This window comes from Xyrauchen texanus, chromosome 38 (genome assembly GCF_025860055.1).
Source record: "Xyrauchen texanus isolate HMW12.3.18 chromosome 38, RBS_HiC_50CHRs, whole genome shotgun sequence".
Lineage (NCBI taxonomy): Eukaryota > Metazoa > Chordata > Actinopteri > Cypriniformes > Catostomidae > Xyrauchen > Xyrauchen texanus.
The window spans coordinates 34,822,585-34,834,700 of NC_068313.1; the positions used below are offsets into that span (position 1 = coordinate 34,822,585).

At 38.5% G+C, this 12,116-nt stretch overlaps 2 protein-coding genes across 4 annotated transcripts in view; both read left to right on the top strand.

The window, feature by feature from the left end:
- Window positions 1-3,317: 3,317 nt before the first annotated feature.
- On the top strand, window positions 3,318-4,235 carry LOC127631716 (gastrula zinc finger protein XlCGF8.2DB-like). Its single transcript, XM_052109969.1, has one exon. It carries the CDS (start codon window positions 3,318-3,320, stop codon window positions 4,233-4,235), a length of 918 nt encoding a protein of 305 aa, XP_051965929.1.
- Window positions 4,236-8,553: 4,318 nt separating this feature from the next.
- LOC127631644 (gastrula zinc finger protein XlCGF7.1-like) overlaps window positions 8,554-12,116 on the top strand; it is a 29,802-nt gene continuing 26,239 nt past the window's right edge. Inside the window, exons 1-2 of one of the 3 annotated variants that reach the window (XM_052109922.1) lie at window positions 8,590-8,633; window positions 9,042-9,303. In XM_052109922.1, coding sequence (XP_051965882.1) covers window positions 9,210-9,303 — 94 coding nt within the window. In that variant the 5' untranslated portion in view covers window positions 8,590-8,633; window positions 9,042-9,209. Of the gene's footprint in view, window positions 8,634-9,041; window positions 9,304-12,116 lie in introns of all 3 variants that reach the window. The other 2 variants (XM_052109919.1, XM_052109921.1) reach the window with 2 other exon arrangements.

Sequence of the window (12,116 nt, forward strand, 5' to 3'; positions counted from 1 at the left end):
GTTGTGCTAGTGGTTTTCAATGTACAATTGAATTCTTAGAAAGCCCAAGAAATGGCCGACTCCCTGATCGGTGTCCTTACCACTGAACGAGACTATTTGGTATTTTAAAGAATATCCCTGCAAGTATATTCAATACAAAGGCAGTGTATAGCGCTGCACTCTAAAGCTTAAAAAGAACCCCAAAGTATTATGAAAGCTGTCAATGTGGCCCGTGTGTGCATCATATTAGATGTCTTCTTAAGGTTTTTGTGAGAAACAATCTCCCAAACCTCAGGGTTTCTTTTAGAATTGATCATGCTTTTTAAGTTAAAATCCTGGGCCACATACTCGCACATAATGGTAGAGAAAATGATTTATTTCAGCTTTTATTTCTGTTCATCACATCCCCAGTGGGTCAGAAGTTTACAGACACTTTGTTAGATTTGGTAGCATTACCTTTAAATTGTTTAACTTGGGTTCAACGTTTTGGGTATCCTTCCACAAGCATCTCGCAATGAGTCGCTGGAATTTTGTCCCATTCCTCCAGACAGAACTGGTGTAACTGAGTCAGGTTTGTAGGCCTCCTTCCTCACATACGCTTCTTCAGTTCTGCCCACAAATGTTCTATAGGATTGAAGTCGGGGCTTTGTTATGGCCAACACCTTGACTTTGTAGTCCTTAAGCCATTTTGCCACTACTTTGGAGGTATGCTTGGGGTCATTGTCCATGTGGAAGACCCATTTGTGACTGAGCTTTAACTTCCTGTCTGATGTCTTGAGATGTTGCTTTAATATATCCACATCATGTTCCTTCCTCATGATGCCATCTATTTTGTGAAGTGCACCAGTCCCTCCTGCTGCAAAGCACCCCCACAACATGATGCTTCACGGTTGGGATGGTGTTCTTCGGCTTGCAAGTCTCACCCTTTTTCCTCCAAACATAACGCTGGTCATTATGGCCAAGAACTGGACCATGGAGCAATGGAAGAAGGTGGTCTGATGAATCACGTTTTCTTTTAGATCATATGAACGTCTGGGTGCGTGTGTGTTGTTTACATGAAGAAGAGATGGCAGGAAGGATGCACCATGGGAAGAAGTCACCGTGATGCTCTGGGCAATGTTCTGCTGGGAAACCTTGAGTCCTGGCATTCATATGGATGTTAGTTTGACATATAACATCTACCTGAATATTGCTGCAGACCACGTACACCCTTTCATGGCAACGGTATGTTACATCTCTTTCAGCAGGATAATGCGCCCTGCCACACTTCAAATATAGTTCAGGAATGGTTTGAGGAATATGACAAAGAGTTCAAGGTGTTGACTTGGCCTACAAATTCCCCAGATCTCAATCTGATTGAGCGTCTATGGGATGTGCTGGACAAACAAGTCCAATTCATGGGGCCCCACCTCGCAACTTACAGGACTTAAAGGATCCACTACTAACGTCTTGGTGCCAGATACCACAGGACACCTTCAGAGGTCTTGTGGAGTCCATCCCTTGACGGGTCAGAGCTATTCTGGCAGCACAAGGGGGACCTACACTATGTTAGGCAGGTGGTTATAATGTTATGGCTGATTGGTTTATTTATAAAGTTGTTTTTCCCTTGTGGTATTATTTGGTCTAAGAAAGCAATAATAGTTATCTTCCAGATGTTTTAAATATAGCTTAACCAAATGCTCTCTCTGAACATTTATGTTCATCCTGATTACCCTGAAATGTTTGCAGCATTAAAATCAATAGCTTGAGAGAAATAATAGGGCCATCACTTTTAATGGAGCTGCTAAAAAGTTGATATGTTTCACACATATAATTCCCTGTTTTCACCCCATTCATTATTTAAGATCTGTAAAATGCCACATTGAGCACTTTTCATTGACATCAACAGTCTGAGGCAAACTGCAGCACTATATGTAATGATAACCACTTTATATCTATTTTAAAATCTGTAACCACCTCTGTTTAACAACAACAACAATTTAAGGTATTTTACTAAAAGTTTCATATATTATTCAGTAACACTTTACCTAAAACAACATATCACTTATATTGAATTAATTTGATCTATGTCATCATATAGATCATTTATGTTTCTTTGGGGCGGCTGTTGCTCAGGTGGTAGAGCGGGTCGGCCACTAATCGCAGGGTTGGCGGTTCGATTCCCTGCCCACATGACTCCACATGCCGAAGTGTCCTTGGGCAAGACACTGAACCCCAAGATGCTCCCAATGGCAGGCTAGCGCCTTACATAGCAGCTCTGCCGCCATTGGTGTATGAATGGATGAATGAGTCACAGTGTAAAGCGCTTTGAATACCGAAATTGAAATGTGCAATTTTATTCATTACTTGCTTTAAATTGATGCAAGACATTTATAATGTTACAAATATGACTGTTTTAATGACTGTTGACATTAGTTTAGTTGCGGACTCCAGTAATGACTTCTGAAAAAATGGGGCCATTATGGGCAAAAATTCAATTTGAAAATAAATAAAAATAGAAAAAAGCTATTTCAAACCATAGTAACAATTTGCCACATTTGTTGATCAATTTAATGCATCCTTGGTGAACAGAAGCATCAATTTATTTAAAGAACAAAAATGTATTTTTTTTGTTGGTTTTGGGGATCAAAATCTGCATTTATTCCCAAATTCATGTCCATATATTCTTTTTATCTTCTCCCATTTCTTTTCATTTGGATATTATTCATACATATGTTTTAGGTGGATTTAAACAAAATATATCCTTCAATTCATTGAATAATTTTTATATACTCAAAAAGTATTTAGCCTATTTTTAAGATGTACGCATTTCAATTTCATAGCAAAATTCCATCAATTTGAATAGTTTAATTTTTAACTAAATTATTGCAACTTTTACATATTTAATTTTTTTAAAGATTACTCTTTATGTAATTTGAAATTTATAAATCTTAAAAAAAAAAAAAAAAAGTGTATCAATTCAGAAATTGACTTTTGGAATTTTATTGTGGCAGAACGTTTTTGATATTAATATCTCACAGCGATTGTAATTCACATCTTCAGTGAAGCCACGCCCACAACAGTCCACCAATAATTACTGTGAATACTCCCATCATACTACAAGAGAAGAAGTGCTTCAGACCAGCAGGAAGAACTCCAGGTGCAACAGCTGACATCTGTGTGATATACTATGGAAAATAATTAGTTTAGAATATGCGGTGGCACCTAGGGTGGCCAATCAAATTCTAGGGCTCTCCAGGGGTATTTGAATACTCTGCTTTTTGCTTTTAATGTACATTTTGTTTCATTTCACATTTGTGCATTTTTAATTTGGTAATTTAATGTTTATTTTAGACATCATGGAAGTGAAAGAAGAAAGTCAAGAACTGAATGAGGTGGAGAAACATCAGGATCCGAAATCTTCTAACTTCATACAAGAAGAAGAATATAGTTGCTCACAGACGGCGAAGAATTCCTCAAAAAGGAGAACTGGAAGAACAAAAGCTCAAAAGTCTGTCACCTGTCCTCAGTGTGGAAAGTGTTTAACGCTTAAAAGCCTTAAGAAACACATGGGAATTCACACCGGAGTGAAGCCGTACACATGCCCTCAGTGCGGAAAGAGTTTTTTGCATAAGTCAAATCTTAGAACTCACATCAGAATTCACACTGGAGAGAAACCGTACACATGCTCTCAGTGTGGATGGCGTTTCAGACTAAAAGAACATCTCAATAGTCACATGAACGTTCACACTAGAGAGAAGTCTAATACATGTCATCAATGTGGGAAAGTTTTCACACGTCCACAGTCTCTGAAAAATCATCTACACGGGCACTCTGATGAAAGGCCATTTAACTGTGATCAATGTGGTAAAAGATTTATATTGCAGTCAGTGCTAACAGCACACCTACGAATCCATGCAAATGAAAAGCCTCACTCATGTTCATTTTGTGGAAAGAGTTTTTTAAGACTGAGCTCTTGGAAAGATCACGAGAAAATACATACTGGTGTAAAAGATCACGTGTGCTCGTATTGTGGGAAGGGCTTCGTTACAGCCAGCCATTTGAAAAGGCACCTGAGAATTCATACTGGAGAGAAACCTTACAAGTGCTCATATTGTGACAAGAGATTCACTGTGCCAGAACACCAGAAATCACATGAGAGTAGAATTCATACTAGAGAGAAACCATCCCACTGCCCTCCAAAGTTGTCATCATGTTCACAGAGTTGTAAAAGTGAGCAAAGTTCATCTTCGCGTTCAACGCGTTCCAGTAAATAGCATGAGATTACAGGAATAATTCACCCCAAATTAAAAATCTTGTCGTCATGTCCAAATCCCATTGACTGACTTTCCTCTGTGGAGCACAAAAGGAAATGATTTAATGTCCTGTCAGCTGACTTCAATACAATGGCGGTACATAGAGAATCCCTTCAACGTTGTGTCGCCAGAACCAATGAAGTTTGATGTTATCAACAGAGCTGCCATTGGATTTCAGTGCTGTTTATGGACTTAATGATTTAAGAGTGAATAAGGACTTAAATGATGGACTGTTCATCTTTTGTATGATTGTATTTTAGCATATGATGCATACGTTTCTCACAAAAGCATACTATCATCTAAAAGTCTAGGGTTCCTGTAGATCAACTGGTAGAACATGGCGCTAGCAACACCAATATTGTGGGATCAATGCCCAGAAAACACACAAACTGAAACAATGGATACCCTCTATTAAGTATAAGAGTCTGATATATGTGGTCACAGTATTAATTTAGAGAATGACTGTGTTGCTGTTGAGTTTTGTAGGATGTTTTTCTTTAGGCTGAGGACTAGCAATTGTTTAAATTACCTATGGTTGCATTTGACACATTAATCAGTCTATAATATCTTCAACTGTACCTGATTTGATCAATTATGACCATTAAAATGCATTGAGAAATGAAAAGACTTGCTCGCAATGAGATGAGACTAAAAGAGTACTGTTGTGTTTGGAAATGTAGCTAGTCAACAACTCTTTACGGCTTGTTTACAGTGGCACATTTATCCATGTGAGAACTTGTTATTTTACTTATTTAAAAAAAACGTATGTTTATATGGGTAGTTATTATCGAGCTACTGTAGGTTTTTGCCTTGTCAAGCTACAGTCTTGGTCTCTTTGTCCAAGTATGCAATGCACGACACCATGCGTACCCGATTAGCTGAAGAAAGGACGTCAGTTGAGGAAGTAATGTAGAGATTTTCCAGTTGACCGTGTCATTGTAGCACGTCGAAAATGTCAGTGATCTAGCTTTTCAACAGCTAGAACGACAACATGGAAAACTTTACAGCCATGTACATTTCTTGCATTTGTTACGCATTGATTTTGGTGCAGATGCCAGAGAAAACGACAACATTGAACCCAAATGAACAAATAAACTGAAGGCAATAAAGGGAAAGAGAAAAAGGGAGAGAGAGACAGTGGGCAACCAACCGAATAACAAACCCTCTCAGACAGCATCGGCACCATGTGCTGATTCAGTGCCGGGAAAGCCACCCACTCATTCCATTGATTTAATGAAGGCCATAGCTTCTCATGGGCATGTGAAGGTCTTACATCAATGCTTGGCATCAATGATCAGCTTAGCTGGGTAAAGCAAATCAAATCTCACCTCACTGCTCACATGTTCGTGAAGAAACTTCTTACACTCTTTGAATCTATCCCATTTCCCGTGTTGCTCTGGCGAAGTCGTGCACAGCCGTGTCTAGGTCGGGTCCCAGATCTGTCCCGGGTCCATTCTATTGCTGAGAAGACCCGGCCGTGATCAGACAGCACTGACGATGATGGTGCGTGTGTGTGTGTGTGTGTGTTGGGACTTTGTGCACTACGAACCTGGCGACCCGAGTTCGATTCCTGCTCATGGCCAACACCAGTGACGATTATCTGAACCGGTCCCGGGCCTTCCCTAGGTCGACTCAGCCTAAAATGAGTACCTGGTGCGGTGTGTAAAACATCGCCACTGGGGAGACAAAGGCGGTCGGGCGTGGTGCTGGCCACCCACCCCCTGGTGTACCGTTCCGGCCTTCATAGGTGCTCGCTAACACCACTTGCCCCTACAGTCTGTTAAGGCTAAATGGGGGAACTTTGTCTTTGTGTTGTGACTTGCAACATTGTAAAATTAGGATGAGAAAGTGCAGGCTGGAAATATGGTGATGTGGAGCGGAGAGGGCGGGCCGGCTAGAATGTTGCACGCCTGGTCCCCAATCGTCCTGATGGCGCATGCGAGGGATAAAGGCGGCCGGTGACGATGGTTCGAGAGAGAGAGAATTACGGGCATGTCCGCCATGTGTGTGTTTATGTTTGTGCTTTTGGTTTAAGTTTTCATTAAATTATGATTTATATTGACAAGCCGGTTCTCACCTCCTCCTCCTTGCCCATCTTAACCCCCTTACAGGTGAAAAACAAAGCGGAGCTACAATGAGCTGAGTGACGTCAGAGCGGAGTTAAGGCACACATAGCAAATTAGCAATCGTTATTTTAGTTCAAAAGGGCAAACGGTCAAAGTGATCTTATGCGAGATATAAAAAAAACTGCAAAGCTGATTCTAAACAAGTCGCGTTTGTCATCAGTCAACGTAAAATCAAGTGGACTTTTGAAGCTGAAGTAATGAGTGGATTAGCTGTGTAGTTTCAGTCATTAAGAGAGGAATCACAAAATCTGGATGTATTTTACCAACTTTCTTGGCAAGGAGGATGGCACAGGGGAGAAGGCTACTAATGTGACATTAGGTAAGACATAGATCCACTATGTGTCTCCCGGCCGGGTCCGGGTCCCAGCTTTCAAATAATAGACAGGGCTGGTTCAGGTCTGGCGTTTCTAAGTTCTGCATGGGTACGTGTCCAAGCTTTCAATTAATAGACTGGTCTGGTTCGGGCCGGGTAGTACAATTCCTCTTGTCTGCAGCTCTTTCTCGCTTCTGAGAAACTCAATTTTCTTTTCAACCTTGTCTATTGTTGTGATAAAGGTGGAAAGTTTTGCCTCCACAGATGTGGTCGCTCCATGTATTTCCGCGAGGACCTCCATTTTGATTGAGAGAGTAAAACATTTGGTAAAGTGTAGTTTTTGTAAATTGTTAATTATTAATTAACAAAAATTATTAAATCATAACCATATGACTGATATATAGATTTTGCATAGCAGATGTCTACCAGGTTTTAAATGACTGTAATGTGAAAATGACATCTTATAATGATGGCATCATTCTGCCATCTAGGCTCACATAGAAATAGAAACTTGACATTTGTTACTTTTTTCTATTTGTGTTTATTTAGTTTGATTTCACGTTTGTGAATATTTAATTTGGTAAATTAACTTTTTATGTTTTAGACATTATGGAAGTGAAAAAGTTTTACAATAAGTGTCCATTTGTTAACATGAACTTATAATGAATAATACTTTAATCAAGCTTAATAAAATTGTATTTGTTAACATTAGTTAATGCAAAAAAACCTGAACTTCGGGGAACAGTCACAGTCTCTATGATATCTAGGTGATACAGCCTCTATGTGTTCTTGTTTATGTGACCTGTGTGATGTCTTATGGCAGCTAGCAGATGTTCGGATTAGCCAGTGTGTCTGCTTCCTGACCTGGGGCCGGTTGCACCAGCTATACGTAAGTTACAACTTAGCCTAGTTGTGGCGTAAATGAGCTCTAATTCAGAATTTATGCACTATTAAATATGTGAGCATTGCACTATTAAACTTAGGTAGAATGCCCTACATATGAATTAAATATGTACAGAAGCCTCTGACAAGGAGTAATGGATGGAATAAAAAAAGACTGATTTAATGACATCAATGAGCTCATGTTTTGGTTGACAGGCTTCAGTCCTTTCGCATTAATGATGACGTTGGCATTTACACTCGTTTACATTTATGGGAGAAAACATTATGTAAAAAAACATCTTCAGCATGAAACCGATCTAATGGTACACTTTCCTGTTTATGCCCCCTGGTGTCAAGTTTCAACATATGAAATAGGTATTAAAATGAATAAATGTCTATTTATCCAGCCTGTTGTATTATTTATTTATTTATTTATTTATTATCCCTAATTAATTATAGATACATTTATGGAATATTGTTATTTACATGGGCTAAATTAAATCTTGTTTTATTACATATCTGATTTTAATGGGGATATAATTTATTACAGCTGACAGTTATGTGAGCAAACAAGGTATTGAACATCAACTGTAACAAGATCAAATTGAAATTCACAGCTTTTTAACACTTCTGTGTACAAATTTGATGGCTGTTTATTGGATCAATACAGGTAAATAACATATTATGTAATTACTTTGTGAGCTTATGACCTACTATTTAAGCCTTGCCTTAGTGCAACCAAATTAAGAAATTGAATTTGGATGAATTGAATTAATTATCTTGCTTTGAGTCCAGATATTTTTCAGTAATAGATTTAAAAATGATATTTGAAAGTGTACACAACAATGTCCATAAGAAGACAAGCACTCTTATATTTGAATGCAGCTCAATGGGAATTAATCTGTCTGTGCCGTAAAGCGCCCCCTGGAGGATGACGAGCTCATTGTGTTTACGACAGTGGGGAGCGCGTTTACGGCAGCAGTTTGAGTGAGAGCGCAAAAACAATCCGAAGAGAGGAGAGAACAAATACTACAAAAGGTAAACAAATACACACTTAAACCTACATCTAATGATTAATTTAGTCCGAGTGGGGCTTAACGTATTGAATAGAGGTTGTTCGACTTTTTTCCGTTCCACTCTTAATTATTTACTGTTTTATGATTTTGGGGAATAAAATAGTTATGCATTTACTGTCCCAATTTGTCTTATATTGTTTTACATTTATTTTAGTTATTTTTTGTGTTTTTGTTTTGTTTCCATATAAGTCGTTTAACCAAAAGTTGTGTAAATGTGGTCCAAATGATTTTATCTATCGCATGTGAAAGAGCTGTTAATTTTATGAACATGTTTTTATTTTTATTTTGTATTCAGTTTAACTCAAAATTCGTCATTTGCGTGCTTGATTTAAAAAAATTACATTCAATAAACTATTTATTTTTCATTAAGGCAGATGTGGTTCTTTGGTCCTCCATGCCAGTCATGATGACAATTCACATCTTCATTGAAGCCACTCCCACAATAATTCACCAATAAATACCGTGAATACTCCCATCATCCTACAAGAGAAGCAGTGCTTCAGACCAGCAGGAAGAACTGCAGGTGCAACAGCTGAAGATGGTGAAGATGGAGTTTGTTAAAGAGGAGAAGGAGGACATGAGTTATCCAGAGTCATCCCAAATAAAACATGAAGACACTGAGGAACAAATAGGTTGGTGTCCATTCTTAATTCATTATCAACTGCTGAGGAACATTAATGTAATAAAACTTCATGTAGTTCACCATTTTGAAGCTTTAGCTAGAAAATACAGTAAACAAATAACATACGGCGCATTCATAAAGTATTCAGACCCCTTAATTATTTTCACATTTTGCCATGTTGCAGCCTAATGCGAAAAAGCTTTAAATAATAAAACTATTTCTAAAATCAATCTACACTCCATAATGACAAAGCAAAAAGCAAAATAACTTTATAAATTTATTAAAATGTAAAATTAGCATTCAGACCCTTAACGAAGTGTTTCCTGTTAGGTCATTTTGTCATGCAATGCGTTTGATTGATGATTCTTGATCTGCAGTCCCCGTCTCTTGATCAGAGTCTCAGCTGAGGGAAGAAAGAAGTGACACAGTCAACAGAGCGTATCAGATCATTCTTCAACGTTTAGTATCCAGCTCCATCATTATATATTGGTCAGCAAAGCAACATTTAAACTAGATTAACCAATAAAATCATTCTTTACCTTATCTGGATGTGACATACATGTTTGTTGAAATACGTTAGGTCTTTAGACAGAAAGTATAGATAAAGGAAACACATTTCTATAGATGACAGTTTGCTTACACTCCCTTCTACAGAACAGGAAACAGCTTGCAACACATCAACTGTGTCTTGTAACAGCAAAGTAACTATACTGACAAGAGAAGATGATGTCGAGAGGCCTTTATTATTTTACAGTTTCCCAACCTTTTTTATGCCAAGGCACACCACTATCCCACATAGGCTAACCATTGTCAATATTTTTCCTTTTCAAGAACTTGTCCATGTTTTCTGTCCATCTTAGTAACTACAGTTTCACCTTCCAAAACGGTCAGAAATCTAGGGGTAACCATTGATGATGAGCTAAACTTCACAGACCACATTTCAAAGACTGCAAGATCATGTAGATTTACACTCTACAATATCAGGAAGATAAGACCCTTCCTTCTCTGTACATGCCACACAACTGCTCGTTCAGTCACTTGTCATAACTAGACTGGACTACTGTAACTCTCTCATTGCAGGCCTTCCTGCATGTGCTATTAGACCTCTCCAAATGATCCAGAATGCAGCAGCACGTCTGGTCTTTAATGAACCTAAGAGAGCACATGTTACACCACTCTTTGTCTCTCTCCACTGGCTGCCGGTTCATGCACGTATTAAATTCAAGGCTCTGATGCTGCATACAAAACAGTCACTGGGTCTGCTCCAGCATACCTAAAAACATTTATGCAGAGCTACGTTCCCACCAGAAGCCTGCGGTCGGCTAAGGAACGTCGCCTTGTCATACCAAAACAAAGAGGCACCAAAACACTTTCCCGGACTTTCAGTTTCATCATACCACGGTGGTGGAATGACCTTCCCAACTCAATCTGTGAAGCTGACTCACTCTCTATCTTCAAAAAACGGCTAAAAACACATCTTTTCCAAAAGCACTTAACCGGTCACTAAAAGCGTCTGCCAAATGTATAAATGTAAATGTAGTAGCGTTTACTTGTAATGTTTGAAATTCGGCTGTGCAAACATTTCTCAAAAATTAGACCGTTTCATCGTCCTTCATTTTGTCAGACAGGGTCGTAAAAATTCCGTCATAGTCTATTATTACCCGTCATCTTAATTGTCATATTTTAATGATAATAAGACAATTAATAGCTTTTATTTTCATTCACATTTTAATTTTTAATCATGAACTTACAGGACGAGCATACAGCAGATTATACATTTATTTATTTATGAAGAGAACAGATGAACAACAGAGACACGAAGCAGATTAATGTTTCAGCGGAGGCACTAAAACACGACATATGAACAACGCAATATTACAAAAAACTATGAATTAAACAGAACTCAAACCTTCCTCCTGGTCCGCATCGACTTAAAGACTCGCCTGTGCGTAATCAAACGCATCAAGGGAGACGGATGCTGAGGCAATTGTCATTAGATTTTGCGTCTTTGCCTCGGACAGACGAGTTCTCGTGGCAGATTTAATTTGGTTCTGGAGGCTGAACCCAGCGTCAAGCGCTGCATCGCCGTCCACATGACAAGAGTTGCAGAAAGTGTCACAGAGGGGCGATTTTACGAGTTTGCCACGTAAAAAAGCGGGAGGTGTGCACAATAAGTTGCTCCCAATGGCAGGCTAGCGCCTTGCATGGCAGCTCTGCCACCATTGGTGTATGAGTGTGTGTGTGAATGGGTGATTGGGAAACAGTGTAAAGCGCTTTGGTAACCTCTAAGGTTAAAAAAAGCGCAGACCATTTACCAATAAACATTGAAAACATGTATTTGGAAGAGAGAAAAAAAGGTTGCAGTTACTTTGAGGGCAGAAAGTAATTAAAGGACTCGTTTATGTTTAGAAGCGTTTTCTTCGTGAATTGAAAGTAGTTCAATAACTGGAGTCTCTGATATACGTAAACGATAAGGTAATATTTAATTAAAAGAAATTGTGAGACATTTAATGTCTCTTCACAAATTTGAACAGTTTGTAAATATTTCATGTTTATTTTATAATTTTCTATTTATTGGTGAAGCAGAAACGTGTGTGTGAAAAACACTTTGGTGTGACGTCACCTCATAGACTTCAATGTATTCTGCAGCGCTGACGCGAGTCATGTGATGACCCTTTACATGTATAAATATCACTCACTTATGCACATTAATCATTGCTGTTCACAATCACAAAAGTGACCGATTATGGTCGCCATTTCAAAAAGGCGAAAGATTAGTTTTGATCCCTGAAATTATTATTTTTTTCATGCATTTATTTATTT